Raw genomic sequence first — 19,458 nt, forward strand, 5'->3', positions numbered from 1 at the left:
TGTTTACAAAAGAGTCATCAGCTATACAGGTTCCCTTCCCTCCTTGATTTGGTCTCTGTCCCACCACCTGACTTGTGAATGTTCTCACCAGGAAATTATTCAGGATCTCCCCAAGGCCCAGCATCAGTTTGGTATTGCAATTTGATGACCCCTTGGAAGGGAGGGTGACCCACTGTCTTCCTCAAGCATCATTTGGAACATATGCCAGAGAGGCAGCCGGCTTTTAACTCAACAGATTTTAGGATTTTTGGTCTCTTCCAATAGGAGCCCGGGGTCAGATATCAAACTCACACTCAGTCGCTCTAACTGCAACATTTGTAGCTGTAACAGCTTTGGGACCTACCCGCATGTCAGTTTGCCCTTGTGGAGTTCCAGACATTTTGTCATTCACGTTTGCTTAGCACGAAACTCTTCTTTTCATTTAAATGAACCCCGTTTGACTCCCGGGCAAAGTGATCTGAAATGGGAATTGTCGAGACAAATGTCGGCAAACATATTAAAGATGAAACTGGCCCTAGTGGAAGAAGCAACTGAGTGGATTGGTGTAGGAAGTTGTTATAATTCATTCTCTTATAGGATAAATTGCACAAAAACTGGTAGAAGTCTGAGAGAAACCTCTGAACTCATCTGGTCGGTTTGTTAATTTTTCAGGCTCGTTGTGGGTGGGGAATGTTATCCTCTCTCAAGCGCTTAGTACAGCGCTCTGCACATGGTAATCGTGTAGTAATAACTGGATCGACTGATTGATTTTCTCCATACTTGGTGTTTGCCTCCCCCAAGAGTAGGGCACTTCCCTCCAATAGCCCCGAGGTTCCTTCAGTCCTCATACCATGGAGTACAGCTGAAGAGGTTCAGCTGCCCCAGAGAGTGGGATCTCCCCCTTTCCCACATCTTCCCTCTAACCCAGGTTTCCCTCCCCCTTTGAATACATCAGACCACTCCCCTCCCACCCTTCAGCGCCTTATTAAAATCCCATCTCCTCCAAGAGCCCTCACCTGACAAAGCCCTCATTTCCCCTACTCTCTCTCCCTTCTGCATCACCCTTGCTTTCAGATCTGTACCCTTTAAGTACTTTATATTCAGCCCACCCTCAGCCCCACTGCACTTCTGTCTGTGTCTGTAGTTTCTTCTAATGTCTGTCTCCCCCTCAAGACTCATGTTCCATGTGGGCAGGAAAGATGTCTACCAACTCTTTTATAGTGACCTCTCCCAAGCACTTAGTTCAGTGTTCTGCACATAGTAAGTGCTCAGAAACTATCAGTGATTGCTTAAGAATAATTGTAACAGTGGTACTTGTCGAGTACTTACTGAGTGCAGTGCATTTAAGTGCTTTGTGATAAAACAGAAGCACAAAACACATTACCTGCCTGCAAAGAGTTTACACGCTAATGAGAAAGGCAGACATTGAAATGTATAGTATGTGAAAATATACACAAGTGCTGAGGGTGGCCATAGAGTTAAGCACTTAGAACAGTGCTCTGCGCACAGTAAGCGCTTAATAAATACTACTGAATGGTTTCTTTCATCCTCCACCAAATCAGGTGCCAAATCTCACCATTTTCTTCTCTGCAGTGTTTTGTGAATCTACCCATTCTCTTTTGTCCCCACTCCAAAGCCCTGAGCTAAGTTCTGGATTACAATCAATCAATCAATAGTATTTATTGAATACTTATTATGTGCAGAACACTGTACTAAGCAGTTAGGAGAGTACAATCCAACAGGATTAACAGATGCATTCCCTGCCCATAATGAGCTCGCAGCTTCCTAAAACAGCCTTCTGGTTACTGTCAGAGCTTCTTGCTGTTTTCCCCAGACGAGGATTTTTGAAGAACATTTTCTGCGGTGCAGACTGCGCCCCAGCTCCCTCCAGCCCCGTCCCCTGGGATTCCGATTTGACGGCTGAAAAAATCCATGCTGCTTTTCCTGAGCACTTGAAGCCCTTCTGCGAGCAGGACAGGAAAGGGGAAGATGGGAGATGGGACCCACTGGTGCCATTTGTGAACGACTGGCCTCTAGAGCCAGGGAGCCGATGTTGGAGTCTGGAGGGCCACGAGATCATCCAGATATCGGATTCTCCCTTTGGGGCTCAGATCTGAGCCAGCAGGAGAATGGATGTTCTATTGTAGGTCCCTTTGGTCCTTTAAATTATTGCTGAAGGTCCACCCTCTCCAGGAATCTTTCTTGGAATAATTCCACCCACCCTTAACTCCCCCAACCCTTCACAAGGCACTCGAGTACTTAGAGTATTTATGTTAGCTGTATGCGAGTTTGATTTGCTGCATCTGGGAGTCAGTTGCCAAAGATCGACAAGGATGGTTTTCCTCAGTAAGGGAGAGGAGGGGGTTTTTTGAAGTTGAGGCTATGAAGATAATAATAATAACTGTGGTCATCATTATTGCCGGTCAACCCGATGGAATACCCAGTTCCCCTTTTCTCCCTCCTTGTCGACCCAGGACTCTCAGCCTGGACCAAGGAGGCTTTTTAGCGGTGTTGGCATGTGCCCATCCGGATCTTCCTTTCTCAGACTCTGCTCAGGGAAATTTCCCAAACTGTGGTGTCGTCGTTCCACTACTGAAAACCCCCACATTTAAGCCCAGTGTACGAAACATGTCTCTGTAATCATGTTAAAGCCAGTGTATGAAATGTGCCCCTGTCACCACGTGCAAGACCAATGTACAAAATGTGATCTATAACTACATTTAAGTCCAGTGCACTAAGTGTGTTCCTGTAACGATACTTAAGCCTGGTGTACTAAGCTCATCCCTGTACCCACATTTAAGCCCCTTCTGCAAAGTGCGTCCTTGTAACCACATTTAAGCCTAATCCACAAAGTGTGTCCCTGTAACCATATTTAAGCCCAGCATACAAAGTGTGACAGTGTAACCAGGTTTACACCCAATTTACCAAGCACGTACCTCTCATCTTCCGTTTCCAGGCCTACTTCCGACAGGGTGTTGCCCTTCAGTACCTTGGACGCCATGCAGATGCTCTGGCAGCGTTCGCATCAGGTTTGGCCCAGGATCCCAAGAGTCTACAGCTTTTGGTTGGGATGGTGGAAGCCGCCATGAAATCCCCCATGAGAGGTAAGTCCAGGGAGTGACGGGACAGCAAGAAATGCCATTGTGCGATAAGTATCCCCATCAGAAGCTCTGTATATCAAGGATGAAGTGCTTGGGAAAATGTTAAAGGATAGGCCTTGACCCAGCCCTCCAAGAACTGATCAGTCCATCACTGGTATTTTTTGAGTGCTTATTATGTTCAAAGCATGGTTCTAGCACTTGAAAGAGTACAGTACAACAGAATGAGCAGACACGTTCCCTGCCCATAATGAGCTTTCAGACTTGAGGACTTAGAATCTAATAGGGGAGAAAAGGAAGTTACAAGCTTGGTGTCTGCAATGGCTGGAGGTCTGCAGACAGGGAAATGGAACAGAAGAAAAAAGAGGGGGATGAAGGGGCACATTGCAAACCAGTATTTAAATTCGAAGAATTGGAAGGAAAAAGATTTTCCCAGAAGCCTTCCATTTGTCATAGGAGTCATAGACTAACAGCCTACAAACGTATTAGGTGTTCCTAGAAAAGAGTCTCAACTGAATTGCCTTGGACCCAGTAGCAGCCTGATTGTTTATGTTCAGTCAGTCTCAAGCATATTTATTGAGCACTTACTCTGTGCAAAGCACTGGCCTGAGCACTTGTGGGAGGACAGTATAACAATATAACAGACACATTCCGTGTCTGTGATAAGCTTACAGTCAGCTTAAGGAAGAACTACAGTGGGCCCCTCTGTGATCTAGTGGATAGACTCTGGACCTGGGAGTCAGAAGGACCTGGGTTCTAATCCCAGTTCCACCACTTGTCTGCTCTGTGTCATGGGCAGATCATTTCACTTCTCTCAGTTCCTTCATCTGTAAAATAGAATTGAAAACTGCAAACCCTATGGGGTCCAACCCCATTACAATGTACCTACCCCAGTGCCTTAGTAGAGTGCCTGGCACATAGTAAGCACCTAGCAAGTACCACAGTTATTTACTTATTAAGGGAGGAGGAAGGAGTCATCTGTCTGTCTGCCGTTGTCCTGGATTAGATTCTGGGAAAGTGACAACGGTGGACCTCCCAGAGCAGGGATCGGAGCCGGCTGGCCGGCCAAGGGGGAGCGGGATGAACTCAGCCCACTGCTCGGCACAGGGGATATGCTATGAGTGTGAGTGTGGAAGTGAGTGTGTATGGATGTGGAGGGGGTTGCATATTAGTATATATGGGAAGCAACACATTCTAGTAGAAGGAACACGGGCCTGGGAGTCAGAGGATGTGGATTCTGATCCCTGCTCTACCTCATGTCTGCTGTGACCTTGGACAAGTCAATTTACTTCTCTGGGTCTCAGTGACCTCATCTCTCAAATGGTGATTGACTAGGAGCCCCAGGTGGGAAAAGGACTAGGTCCAACTGGATTAACCTCTATCTGCCCCAGTGTTTAGAACAGTGCTTGGCACATAAGTGCTTAAAAAAATACCACTATTATTATTATCATCATCATTATTATTATGTATTTATGAGTGTGTGTGTGTCTGTCTCTGTCTTTCTGGGCGGTGTCTGTCATTCCCCTGTCTCTCTGTTTCTTTCTCCCTTTTCTTTTGACCTTTTCTCTGTTAACTTTCGGCTGCTGTCCCTGCCCCCATAGAGACTCCATCCATTGAAGTTTTAGCTGCCAGAAATTCCCGGCACATCTATTCTCGAATGGCACGTCCTTGGGTTCTAAGAAACAGTAAGATCTCGGTCAGAAATCCATTTGATGAAGAGTCTGTAGATTTCCCTTCCCAATCATGGGGGTTGCATTCCTGAAATACCTCCTTAGGCAAAGCTTCACTTGGTAAAACCAAAGAATTATGGGCAAAGGGAGCCAGAGAGGAGCCAGGGAGTCCACAGCTCCTCTCACACCCAGAAATAATCAAGAAGCCTGGAATTATTATTATTTAAAGGCAGCATTGGGGCCCTGTTGGTCCTAGTTCAGTTTAAGTTCTAAAGCTTCAGTTTAAGTTTTTAAACTTCAGTTTAAGTTCATAATTACAGTGACTTTGAAGTTCACTCTCCCCACAAGTTCCATTATATGTACTTGGAACTCTGCTTATGTCGTATTGTCCTCTCCCAAGCGCCTAGTACAGTGCTCTCCACACAGTAAACATTCAATAAATACCATTGATGATGATGATTATGATTATACTTCTTGCCATTACGGTATCAGGAAGTCATTGGTATGACAGGGGGAGTTAATTGTAACGGTGAGCTTAGTGTAACAGAAATAGTTACAATAGGTTCCTTGTATCATGGTAATGCATTACTGATACAGTAAAGCACAGTGCGATTGGAAAGCCAAGGAAATGAGTGAGTACACATTTGACTTGAAGTGGCAGGTTAGAGTGATGCAAGGCCAAAGAATAGTGAGTGTGTATGTGCCTGTATGTGTTTTTAAAACCTGTATTGTGTTAGCTAAAATGGTATACAGGATGTTAAGACAGGAGATCCAAACTGTGGTTGGCGAGGGGAACGTGTTGCTTTTTAAACGTGTGACCTGCATTCAAATGGATAACCGGGAGAGCAGCCCTTACGGAGGAATGAGTTTGACATTCTTAACGTAGAACAGAGCTCAGCTTTGCAATTCTCGTTCACCCTAAAGGCATGAGCATCAGTTAATAAATCGGTGACATTTATTGAGTGCTGTAGTGCGAGTCACTATAATCAGTGTGTGGAGAGGACAACAGTAAAAAGACACATCTTCCCTGCCCTCAAAGAGCTTACTGTCTAATCAGGGAGAGATAGGGAAACTATCCTCCCTCCCCCTCCTTATATGCCAGATTGCCCTCAAAACCTTATTTAAGGTCACATCTTCTCCAGGAGGCCTAAACCCTATTAAGACCTCTTTTCATTCATTCATTCATTCAATTGTATTTATTGAGTGCTTACTGTGTGCAGAGAACTGTACTAAGCACTTGGAAAGTACAATTCAGCAGTGAAGAGAGACAATCCATGCCCACCTCGGCTCCCTCTTCCTTCTGCGTCTCCTGTGCACTTGGGTCTGTGACCTTAGAGGATTTTATATCTGCCCCACCCTCAACCCCACAGCACTTATGCATATATCTTTAAATCATATAAATATAAATTATATTAATACCTGTCTGTCCCCTTCTAGGCTGTAAGCGTTTTGTGGGCAGGGAACATGTCTGCCAACTCTGTTATATTATACTCTCTCAGTAGTTAGTACAGTGCCCTGCAAATGGTAAGAGCTCAACAAATACCATTGATGATGATGATAGGGGAAACTGGGAAGATTTACAGGTCATGAAACCCAAAAAAACAAGCATAAAGGAAGAAGAAATACAAACAGCAGGATGAAATAGTTAAATAATTGAATGTAGAGAAAAGGCTATAAATAAAATCAAAATGTGTTGAGGAACAATGCACGAGTAATTTGTGTTTGCAGAAAGTAGAAGGAAAGGACCTTTTCAAACAAAGCCCTTGTCTGAGCATTGAATGCTTTTAGTATTCAAGGTTTAGTATTTTAGTAGGTAGATATAGATTCTCACATAATTTTCTCCTTGGGGAAGCAGATAGTGAAATTATAGATCACAAATTTTGAGCCGTCTAATACTGGAGAAGAATAAACTGGAAGATTTTTCATTCCAGTGGGTGACCTATTCCAGTGGAAAAGGCACTAGCCTGGGAGTCAATAGGCTGCTGCGTGACCTTGGGCATGTCACTTAGAAATAATAATGATGTTAACTGAGATATTTGTTAAGTGTTTGCTAGATGGCAAACCCAGTTCTAAGCATTAGGGTAGACTGTGAGCTCATTGTGCACAGGAATTTGTCTGTTTATTAGTATATTGTACTCTCCCAAGTGTTTGGTTCAGTGGTCTGCACACAGTAAGCACTCAAGAAATACATTTGAATGAATGAATGACAATGCATTCAGATCAGACACAGTCCCAGTCTCATATGGGACTCACAGTCATTCTGAGGGGAGGGAAAATAGGCATTTCCAACTCTCTTCTATTGTACTCTCCCAAGCACTTAGTACAGTGCTCTGCAAACAGTAAGCACTCAGTAAATACCATTGATTGATTGATTGGCATTTAATCCCCATTTTCCAGACAAAGGAATTGCAGCCCAGGAAAGTTGTGACTTGCTCAAGGTCACAGAGCAGGCAAATAGTGGAGTCGAAATTAGAACCCAGTACTCCTGACTCCTAGCCCTGTTTTCTTTCCACTGGCCCATGCTGCTTCTCTCTAGGCTTCAGTGTTCTTATATGTAAAATGAGGTTGAGATAGATCATGAATCCTGTATGCAACAGAGACTCTGTCTGATCTGATAGACTTATATTTACCCCAAAGCTTAACATGTAGTAAGCACTTAATAAATGTCATAATTATTATTTTTATTCTTACGCTGACTCCCTTGATGAGATTTGAAAGAAGCGAGAGATTTTGAGGAGTCATCTTCTTTAGTATTCATTGTTCCCTCTTCCTCCCTTCCATCTCAACTCCCTCCTACTCTTATTCATTGCACCTACTCATCCTTTCTGCTTCAGCGGTCTTTTATGTCATTATCATATATCTACCACAGTGCTTAGTACATTGCTTTGCACTTAGTAGACACTTAACAAATACCATCAAAAAGAAGTAATTTGTTCAACACTCTGTGCTAAATTCTCTCAGAGTCTGAAACTTCTTGAAGATTAAAAAAAAAACACTTTAGGAAAAGCCACTAAGGGCTATTACAGGCCACTAGGGCCCGTTTTATGCAGTGTGGCATTCATCAGGCCCATGCGTACATGACTTCTCAAAATGGAAAAGGATAGCAAAAATGCAGGTGCCACTATAGAAAATTCATCAGGGTTTCAAAATATCTGAGTGCATTGGGTATTTTAGGAAGGCAGAAGGTGTCTGGACTCCCCACTTGAATGCAAGCTATTTTTTTTAAAAGGTTTCATTTCTTGGGAAAAAGAGCAGTATTCGATGGATGCTTCTCCATGATGTTCTACTTTTTTTTTTATAAATCCAAGCATTTTCTAGACTAGCCTAATGGCTTGTCCCACTGGGGAACCTTTGCCTAACAAACCCTGACTAAGACCAGATGCGCCTTGGAGCTCCAGGCTTGCGAGGAAGAGTGGATTGTGAATGAAGGAATCAATCTCCTCCATCTTTTTGGTTTTAGAACATTTCACCCAAGGAATTGACATGGGCAGATTTTTTTTTTGTTGTTCTGACGTTTCCCGAAGCACCTCAGATGTTTAAAGTGTTGCAGGGGCTCTGCTGAGCTCAGCAACAATCAAACTTACTGGTTTATCTTTGAAGCAATTTGTTTAGATAAATGTAGTAGGTTGCCAACTTCACCAAAAACCAGCTAAGAGCTTTTTCTAGCCATTGGTTTCTGCATCAGAGAGGACCAGTTCCATCTGGACACAAACCAGGAACTCATCATTCTTTTTCCCACTCCTCTAAAGCTCCCGTATTTGCTCTGAGGGACCCTCTGGGTCCCCCCGGCTGAGTTTGCAGGCTCCTTTAGACTGGAGCCTCCTTGTCCTTATCTGCAATTAATTTATTTATATTATTGTCTGTCTCCCCCTCTAGACTATATGCTCATGTGGGCAGGGAATGTGTCTGTTTATTGTTTTACTTTGTACTCTCCCAAGTGCTTAGTACAGTGCTCCGCACACAATAAGTGCTCAATAATTGCAATTGATTGCTGATATATAAGACTAACATTCTTTACACTCCATCTTTTTCTCCTCTCTGTAATTTATTTTCATGTTTGTCTTCCCTGCTCAATTGCAAGCTCTTGGAGGGCTGGGATCATGTTTACTAATTCTGTCGTACTCTCCCTAAGTCTTAATGCAGTGCTCTACATGTGGCAGACACTCAATAAATTTTATGGATTCATTAGGTGTGAGAGGTTTGGGGCTTGCAAGGGAAAAATCCACTCTGTGTATGAGAGAAAGCTTCTCTGTGTCCCTTTTTCTCTCTCTTTCTCTGCCTCTCATTTTGTCAGGGTCTGTCTTACTCTTTCTTCTGAATGTCTCTCTTGCCTGTCTTTGTCTTTCTGATTTTATGTTTAACCCTGACTGCCTATCTCTCTTTTTTCCCGTTCCTCCTTTTTTTCTACCTTCTCATCTTGGACTTCTGCCACCATCTCAATGAAACGCCACCAACTAACACTGGAATGCAAGAAAATAATAGAGTTCTATTCACTGATTTAATTTGCTTTTGTTCTATTTAATAATAATAATTGCTAATTATTCTACACAGCATTTATTAGTAATTTGCATTTTTCTTTCAAGGAATAAGTGTGACGAATGTGTATTTAATGGAGGCTTTCTCTCCTCCTCTCTCCTTCTACCTCCCCCTTCCTCTCCTTCCTCTTCCTCTCTTTCTCCTTACCTCCCTCCCTCCCTTGTTCTCTATTTCTATCTCTGTGGCTTGTGTTTCTGGTAGGTATATGTGTCCTGTGTTTGTTTTTGAATGTGTATTTCTATGTGCGATTGATTCCATGGTTGTTTATTCACACATGTAGGTCTTTGTATGTATGAGTTTGTATCTGTTTATTTTCATTCATTCATTCAGTTGTATTTATTGAGTACTTACTGTGCAGAGCACTGTACCTCTTTGTGTGTGTGTCAGAGAGAGAGAGAGAAGGAGAAAGGAAGAGAGCAGAGGCAGAAACAGACAGAGAGATTTGGTATGTTCATGTCCAGAGATATAACCATATGGACAGTAGGGACTCAATTGCTACAGATGAGAGTTTGTGTGTTCCTGATTTCCACAATTGTATTTTCGTGGCTGTGTGTGTGTTTGCATCTCTATGAATTTTATTTGAAGTGGATTTCTGTGTGTGTGTGTGTGTGTGTATGTGTGTGTTTATGTATACATATGAATTTTATTAGAGTGGGTGTCTTTAGAGTGGGTGTCATTGCTTTGCACACAGTAAGCGCTCAATAAATACGATTGAATGAATGAATGAATGAAGTTTCACTCTGCTCAGGTACCACTACTGTGCCGTCTGCTGCCCCTGTTTTGGGGTGGGTATTAATTAAGCACTTACTCTATGCCTGACAGTGTACTAAGCACTGGGGTAGATTATAAAATATTCAGGTTGGACATGGTCCATATCCCACATGGGGCTCCTAGTCTTAATCCCCATTTAATCCCTGACAAGGTGACTGGTGGGGGGTTGGTGGAGGGGCCTATAGATTTGTTATCATCTTGGGAAGTAGCCTCCCCACCAAGTCCGGCATTTCCTCACAATCCAGACTTTTGTATTTGTCCTTGCTCCATGGAGTAAGGACTTCATTCCCAGCATTGAGCCATTCTGTGGTTATTCTTTATCCGAGGCCTTACTCCTCTCGGGAATATGAATCAAGGGGCCCAAGGTTCTGTGGTTGGCACGGGGAGATATATGGTATGTTCATTCAGGCCTCTCATGCTAGATTCGTTAAGTGCCACTAAGAGCCCTCCCCGTTATTCTTCCGTGGTATCCCCCATACACTCGTCAGTAACTCACCAACATGGATACACACAATGACACGTGTGAATATTCCCTTCATGAGCGCTTATGGGAAAGCTCTTTATAATCAATCAATGAGTTGTATTTATTGAGTGCTTATGGTGTGCAGAGCACTGTTCTAAGTGCATTCATTCATTTGTATTTATTGAGTGCTTACTCTGTGCAGGGCACTGTACTAAGTGCTTGGGAGGGTATGATACAACAATATAGCAGACACATTTAGAGAAGCAGCGTGGCGCAGTGGAACGAGCACGGGCTTTGGAGTCAGGGCTCATGAGTTCGAATCCCAGCTCTGCCACTTGTCAGCTGTGTGACTGTGGGCAAGTCACTTAACTTCTCTGTGCCTCAGTTACCTCATCTGTAAAATGGGGATTAAGACTGTGAGCCCCATGTGGGACAACCTGATTCCCCTGTGTCTACCCCAGCGCTTAGAACAGTGCTCTGCACATAGTAAGCGCTTAACAAATACCAACATTATTATTATTATTACATTTCCTGCTCACAGTGAGTTTAGAATCTAAAGGGGGAAACCTATATTAATATAAATAAATAAATCACGGTTGTGTACGTAAGTGCTGTAGGGATGGTGGGCCGAGGAGGGGCTGGAGGGGCAGTGAATAAAGGGAGCAAGTCAGAGTGATGCAGAAGGATGTGGAAGAAAAGGAAAAGAGGGCTCCGTTAGGAAAAGCTTCTTGGACTAGATGTTTTTTCAGTAAGGCTTTGAAGAGGAGGAGAGTAATTCTCCATCAGATATGAAGAAAGAGGACTTGCCAGGCCAGTGGCAAGTTGTAGGTGAGAGATCAGTGGTGAGATAGACAGTGAATTGGTTGTCATTAGAGGAGCAGAGTGTGTGGACTGGGTTATAGTAAGTGAGTTAGGAGGGGGCAAGGTGATGGAGTGCTTTAAAGCCAATGGTAAGGAGTTTCTGTTTGATACGGAAGTGGATGGGCAATTACTGGAGGTTCTTGAGGAGTGGGGAAACATGACCTGAATGTTTCGGAAGAAAAATGATCAGAGCAGCAGAGTGAAGTATGGACTGGAGTGGGGAGAGACAGGAGGCAGGGAGATCAGCAAAAGAGGCCTGATGATCTTGGTTCTACTCCAGCAATTAGCATGGGGCTTGGCATAGATTGAGCACCTAACTAATATCAAACCTGTTATGATTTTGATTGTTAATATCATAATTTGCAATGCATCTTCATTCACCATCTATACACTTAGTTAAATCTGTGCACATTTTATCAGGGCCCAAGTCTCAGGATCCCAGTTCATCCTTTGTTCCCGACGGGTGATTCCATCGATCAGATCAAAGAAAAATATATCGTAGGCACCAGTGGGTTTTGAGGTTTCTGGGCTAATATTGATTCAGGCAAGAATCTCTATAGTTGAGAAATGGCACTTTAAATCACAACTTGTACAAATTACATTTTGAAACTCTACAGTTGGCTAAGACACTGTGTTCACAGAGTCCAACCCTCCCTTTTGCTAAGGGCAAAATAAAACATGAAAGTATCATTGTTTTCTAGGAATGCTAACAACAAACATCACTAAAATCAATGGTTCCTATTGAATGCTTGAAGTGTGCAAAACACTGTACTCAACTACTTGGGAGAGTATAGTATTAAAGAGTTGGTAATAATAATAACAATTGGTATTTGTTATGTGCTTACTATTTGCCAGGAACTGTACTAACCTCTGGGGTGGATACAAGCAAATCAGGTTGGAGACAGTCCCTCTCCCAAGTGAGGCTCATAGTCTCAATCCCCATTTTACAGATGAGGGAACCGAGGCACCGAGAAATGAAGTGGCATGCCTAAGGTCACCCAGCAGACAAGTGGTGGAGTCTGGATTAGAACCCATGATCTTCTGATTCCCAGACCCTGGCTCTATCCAATTACACCCTGCTGCTTCTCATACCCTACCCTACAGTCCTCTAGACTGCTTGTTGTGGACAGGGAATGTGTTTATTATTGTATTGTACTTTCCCAAGCTCTTAATACATTGCTCTGCACACAGTAAGCACTCAATAAATGATTGAATGATTGAATGAATGAATGATTGAATGAATAAATACAACCGATGGACTGACTGCCCACTAGGAGCTTACAGTTTGGAGGGGAAGACAGACATTAAAATAAAGTGATTAATTAAGGATACATACTTAAGTGCCATGGGGCTGTTGGAGGGGTGAAGATCAAATGCTTAAAGGATACGGATCCAAGCACTGAGGCAATGAAGCACGGGGAGGGAATAAGGGAGGAGATGGCTTAAAGTACTACCTAGAGAAACAGCTCAACGGGATGGGAATTATTATTATTAGAAAATAAGTAACGTCATTATTGGATCACACCTGTGGGCCATTCAACCCAGCATTCTGCCACTTATAATAGTGGTGGGATGGTTGGAGAAACTGTGTAATGGTTGGCTGCCATGCCATTGACCCTAATGGCAAGAAGGCCTCTTTTGACCTACTCTCTTTCCCTCTAACAGCCCAGTTTTTGACTTGCCATCCATTCATGGATCCAAAGCCCCTTTGAGCCTTCTGGTATTTTCACTCAAAACAACTTCCTCTGTTAATGAATTTCCTATGCTCAGTGCTCCTTTTGTGAAGAAGTGGTATTATTCATTATCATTATTGTTATTAATAACATTAATGTCACCATGATAATCATAAACTATTATCAGTTAATAATAACAAGTATTAATATAATTATATATGTTATGCAATAAATATAATTATTGATGATGTAATAACAATAATAATTGTTATCAATAATACCAGGAATAATAATGACATTTGTTAAGCACTTACTATGTGCCAGGCACTTTCCTTAGCGCTGGGATTGATACAAGTAAATCGGGTTGGACATAGTCCCTGTCGCATATGGGGCTCATAGTCTAAATCCCCATCTGACAGATGAGGTACCTGAGGCACAGAGAAGTGCTGTGACTTGTCCAAGGTCACACAGCAGAAAGTTAATAATTGTGGTATTTGCTAAGGCTTAGTATGTGCATGGCGTAGTGGATAGAGCACGGGCCTGGGAGTCATAAGGTCATGGGTTCTAATCCCAGCTCTGTCACTTGTCTGCTGTGTCACCTTGGGCAAGTCACTTCACTTCTTTGTGCCTCAGTTACCTCAACTGTAAAATGGGGATTGAGACTGTGAGCCTCATAGGGGTCAGGGGACTATGTCAGAAATGATTTGCTTGTATCCACCGCAGTGCTTAGTAAAATGCGTGGCACATAGTAAGTTCTTAACAAATACCATTATTAATTAACTGGGTTAAGAACTGGGGATAGGTATGAGAAAGTCATGTCAGACACAGTTTCCATCCCATATTGAGCCCACAGTTTAAGTAGGAGGGAAAATGGGTACTGAATCCCCATTTTACAGATGAGGAAACTGAGGCAAAGTGAAGTGAAGTGACTTGCCCAAGGTCACACAGCGGACAGGTGGCAGAACAGGGATTAGAACCCAGGTCCTCTGTCTCTCAGGCCTGGGCTCTCTCCACTAGGCCATGCTGCTTCTCTGAAGTGTTTCCTGTAGTTTGTTTAGATTTTCCTGCTGTCAGGTTTCAATGGATGACCCCTCATCCTGGCATTGCGGGACTTAATTAACAACAATTCCATCTTCACCCTGTCCTTACCCTTCCTGATTAATGAGATCTTTCTGCAGTTTATCCCAACTGCATGGCATTTCATCACCCGGAAGAACTCAACATCACCTGAAAAATTGGAGGTTTCATTGACCACTCCCTCTTCCACTCCCTCCGTCATCTAAAGAGACTCATTATCCCAACCCTTCGTTTCCTATCCTTTAGCTCGTCTTCTACTACCTGTGACAGAACAACTTCATCAATCCATGACTGTGTGGGTTTTTTTCAACAGCCTTTGGGGTGGAACTTGGTCAGAGGCCTTTTGAAAACCTGAGCGTTGTGCCGACTGCTTTTCTACCTTGTCCACAGCACTTTGGCCCTTTCAAAAAATTCTGGCAGATTAGTAAACCCTGATATCCCCTCTTAGGAACTATGTTGTTATCCCTCCAGCGGGTTGTGTTTATTCAAGTGCTTACCAATCCTGAACTTAATTAGTAGTTCTGTTCTTCTGTAAGGCTTACCAAATCATCATTTTCCCCATCACCTTTGGAATTGTTCTGACGTGGTCCCATCACTGCTTTGATATATCTTGTGAAACAGGGAGAGGGAAAGGAATATAGAGGATTGGAAAATCTTTACAGAGTTTTTGTTTTTATAGTATTTGTTAAGCACTTACTATGTGCCAGACACTGTACTAAGCACAAGGGTAGATACAAGCTAAGGAGTTTGGACAAAGTCCCAGTCCCTCACTGGGATCACAGTCTTAGTCCCCAATTTATATATGAGGTAACTGAGGCTCAAAGAAATTAAGTGACTTGCCCAAGGTCACCCAGCAGATAAGTGACAGAGCTGGGATTGGAATCCAGGTCCTTCCGACTTCCTACGCTCTATCCACTGTACCACAATGCTTCTCAGTTGTCTTGTGTTTGGATGAAACCTAGCCCAAGTGAATTCCTTTAACCCTGGCTCTCTGTTGTGTTACATGACTAATAGTTCTTAACTTGTTGCGGTTTTGTCTCCTCAAATATAACACCAAGCAACCATTGCAAATGACGAATTCCTGTAGAGTTAGGGTTGCTCTCGACCTATTGCACATTGTAGTACTCAGAAATCATTCTTTCCCTTTCTCCCTGTTTGCTTTTGAGAACTATTTACCTGCTCTTCACTGGCTACTAGCAAAACACTCCTTCTCTGAAGAATATTTAACAAAAATCACCCTATTGTGATATGCCAATGGTTTGTTTTTTAGTTACCGAGCACATTTCTTCATAGCACTGAGTAAACCCTTGCTCCCTGTATTCCCCTCTTCAGTTTTCATTTTATGGTATTTGTTAATCACTTACTATGTGCCAGGCATTGTGGTAAGCGCTGGGGTAGATACAAGCTAATTAGGTTTGACACAGTCCATGTCCCACTTAGGGCTCACAGTCTTATTCCCCATTTTATAGATAAGGGAGCTGAGGCACAGAGAAGTTAAAGTGACTTGCTCAAGCTCACACAGCAGGCAAGCGGAGGAGCCGGGATTAGAACCCAGGTCCTTCTAACACCAGGCCAGGCTCTGTCCTTTAGACCATGCTGCTTTCTCCTACTTGTTTCTATTTTTCGGTAATTCTCTTGGTTTCTGCCTCTGTCCATATTATCCATCCCGAGCGTGTGTGTCTTTAACAGCCTCTTTCCACCGGCTCCTTTCAGTGATGTTTTGGTTTCTTCTCCCGTGCTTCCATGTTTCAGAGTCCCTGGAACCCACCTATCAGCAACTTCAGAAGATGAAACTGGACAAGAGTCCTTTTGTGGTGGTGTCAGTCGTTGGCCAAGAACTCCTGACTGCAGGCCATCACGGAGCGTCCGTGGTTGTGTTAGAAGCTGCGTTGAAGATTGGGACTTGCAGTCTGAAACTGAGGGGGTCAGTTTTCTCTGCCCTAAGCAGTGCTTATTGGTCTCTCGGAAACACAGAGAAGAGCACCGGATACATGCAACAGGACTTGGATGTAGCCAAGACTTTAGGTAGGGTTCACATTTCTCTCTTTTTTTTGGCTCATTCTCTATTTTAGGGCAGATTGATAAAAATGGAGCCCATTAATTTATAATAAGTTGTGTCGACGGAAATAATGAACTGTCTGAGGAAAGGGAGGATTGATATCCTGTATGTAAGTTATCCCATTCAGACTGCTCAGGTCTCTGTGCCTTTTTTCATATTGGGGTGGGAGGATTCCAGGAAGGTTAAGGGCAGCAGCTTCATCTCCCGGGAATCTTGGATTCAGATCCATTGTCTTTTAGTGGGGATGGATGAGCTTTCAGGATCCATCTTTTACTTTCAAATTCAGTCATCACCCAGTGGATGGTAATCGGTAACTTCTCCAAAATGACGGGGGAGTCACATAAGTTTATATGGGTTTTCAGAAATGGAACAAAGCTGTTGTTTTTTCTGGACCAAAGTACCTGAAATAACAAGGTGATGGTTGCTCAGTCTTATGGGTCATTGGCAGGGCAGGAAGCGGGTTCACAGAGCATCTGGTTCATGTCAAGGTATTTAACCTCTCCATTCCTGGACATCTGAATCCCTGACAACTCTTCATTTAAGCAAAGACAGCTTTGATCGAGCTTGAATCTGCTGGTTAATTCCCTGTGCCAGCTCGTCTTGTTGAGTTCTTGGGCAAAGAGGGGCGATTCTGAAAGATCAATCAGTCAGTGGTATTTTTTGAACACTTACCATGTGCAGAGCTGTACTAAGCGGTTGGGAGAGTACAGTAGAACAGAGTCAGTAGGCCCGTTCCCTGCCATTTTGTAAATGCTTTCAGGTTGGGATATCCTTTATAAAGAAAATGCCCCCCTCCATTACTTGGACACCCTGATTTTGTTTTTCTTCTGGTATGCCCTTCAGGTGACCAGACGGGGGAATGCCGAGCTCATGGGAATCTGGGCTCTGCATTCTTCTCCAAAGGAAATTACCGGGAGGCCCTCACCAATCATAGACATCAGCTGGTGCTCGCTATGAAACTCAAGGACCGAGAGGTAAGAAGCCTACTCAGCATATTCAATAGGGAAATTTTATTTCATGTGTTGTTGTTTTTTCCTGAGACAGAACGTATTTTCTGCCCCAAATGGGCAAACACCAGACTATATTATTTACCTTTCAAAAGTTTCAATAGTAAAGTCTCTATGTTCTTCAAATGTAGCGTAAGTGTGTTATAAAGTAAAGTGTGTTTCTACTAACACTTATGATCCCTTTGGAGGAAACTCTGAAGTGTTTACTCCAGTCATTTCAAAATACTCTGGGCTTTTTGCCAGGCAATAGAAACGTATTAAATATGACTCAAACCCCAGTAAGTCTATGATGTATCTTGAACACCGATGATCGAGACAGAAATGTACTTTTAGGTAGTAATCCCTGAAATGAAAGGAAGAGGTTAATATTTGAAGCTCTGAAAGTGTGAATTGTGTAAAATAGAGCAATTGATGTGGGGAAGAGGAGGGGTAAATCAGGTTGTGACTAGAGGATTGGAGAGGTGGGAATGTTTGGTACCATTTACATCTGGAAGCATCTTTTTAAGGTTGTAGTATTATGAACATCATTTGTTTTCAGAATTTTAGGTAGGAGGTTTTTAAGAAGTTTGTAAGATTGAGTGGAAGGAGTTTTTGGTTTGTGCAGGAAGACTATTTTGATTCATATTCTTGTTACTCTTGATCTTACGGTATTTATTGAGCACTCACTCTATACCGAAGCATTGTGCTAAGTCCCCAGTTAGATGCAAGCTAATCAGATAAGGCACAGTCTCTGTTCTACAAAGAGCTGACAGTCCAGGACGTAGGGAGAGCAGGTATTGTGTTCCGTTTTTACAGATGAGGAAGCAGGCCCAGAGAGGCAAAGTGATTTACCTTGGGTCAGTTAGTTAAAACATTGTTAGTTATTAGAGGGTCCCATAAGTGGCTGTGGTTTAGAAATGATGTTTTCTATTCAGGGAAAGTTCTGACTGAAGTAAAGTTGTCTCTTATCCTAAGCACCTAGTTCGTGATACCAGAGACAGTGAATGCTAAAGCCCAGTTCCTCCACTTGCCTGCTGTGTGACCTTGAGCAAATCACTTACCTTTTCTGGGCTTTGTTTTCCTCATCTGTAAAAATGGGGATTAAATATTTGTTAATAATAATAATAATAATAATTGTGGTATTTATTAAGAACTTACTATGTGCCAGGCACTATGTAAGCCCCGAGGTGGATATAAGCAAATGGGGTTGGACACAGTCCCTGTCCCACTTGGGGCTCACAGTCTCAATCCCCATTTTTATAGATGAGGGAACTGAGGCACAGAGAAGTGAAGTGACTTGCCCAAGGTCACACAGCAGGCAGGTGGAGGATCCGGGATTAGAACCCATGACCTTCTGGCTCCTGGGCCTGGGCTCTACCCACTGGGCAGACATGAGCCCTAGGTGGGACAGGAACTGTGTGGGATTGATCGTCTTGTATCTAGCCCAGAATTTGGCCCATAGAAAGATCTTAAAGTCTTTGGCCCCATAGTACCCTCTAGTTATTACCCAATCTCCCTCCTCCATTTCCTTTCCAAACTCCTTGATCAAATCGTTTATACCTCCTACCACTACTTTCTCTCCTCCAATTCTCTCCTTGATCCCCTCTGGCCTCCTTCACTCCATAGAGCCTTCTCTCTTTAGTGTCAGTGGTGACCTCCTCCTTGCCAAATCTAACAGCCTCTACTCCATCCTTATCCTCCTTAATCTCTCAGCTGACTTTTACACTGTCAACCACCCCCTTCTCATTGAACCGGTATTCCACATCGGCTTCACTGACATTGTCCTCTTCTGGTTCTCCTCCTATCTCTGGCTGCTCCTCGGTCTCTTTTGTGGGCTCCTCCACTGCCTCCTACCCTTGACTGTGGGAGTCCCTCAGGGCTCAGTTCTGGGTCCCCTTTTATTCTCCATCTACACCCACTCCCTCTTGGCGGTTAGCTCATTGTAAGCAGGGAATGTGTCTGTTTATTGTTATATTATATTATCCCAAGCTCTTAGTACAGTGTTCCACACACATTAGTGCTCAATAAATACCACTCTCTGACTGACTAGTTGGAGAACTCATTTGCTCCTGTGGCTTGAACTACCCTCTGCACGCAGATGGTTTCCAAAACTATCTCTCCAGCCCCGAGCTCTCTCCCTGATTCCAGTCTTGCATTTCCCCCTACCTTCAGAACATCTTTTTTGGGGTTTCTCATCAATACCTCAAACGTAACATGTCCAAAACAGAACACTGCCGCCCCCTACACATTCCCTGTGTGACCTTGCTGTCCTCCTTTTCCCAAAA

General features: G+C 43.3%; 1 protein-coding gene across 2 annotated transcripts in view; it reads left to right on the plus strand.

Moving 5' to 3' along the window:
- The window catches only part of TTC28 (tetratricopeptide repeat domain 28), a 441,985-nt gene that overhangs the window by 235,135 nt on the left and 187,392 nt on the right, over positions 1-19,458 (plus strand). For both annotated transcript variants that reach the window (XM_029049080.1, XM_029049081.1), the window contains exons 3-5: positions 2,936-3,083; positions 15,881-16,153; positions 17,031-17,161. In XM_029049080.1, coding sequence (XP_028904913.1) covers positions 2,936-3,083; positions 15,881-16,153; positions 17,031-17,161 — 552 coding nt within the window. The remainder of the gene's footprint in view (positions 1-2,935; positions 3,084-15,880; positions 16,154-17,030; positions 17,162-19,458) is intronic.

This window comes from Ornithorhynchus anatinus, chromosome 21 (genome assembly GCF_004115215.2).
Source record: "Ornithorhynchus anatinus isolate Pmale09 chromosome 21, mOrnAna1.pri.v4, whole genome shotgun sequence".
NCBI classification, from domain to species: domain Eukaryota; kingdom Metazoa; phylum Chordata; class Mammalia; order Monotremata; family Ornithorhynchidae; genus Ornithorhynchus; species Ornithorhynchus anatinus.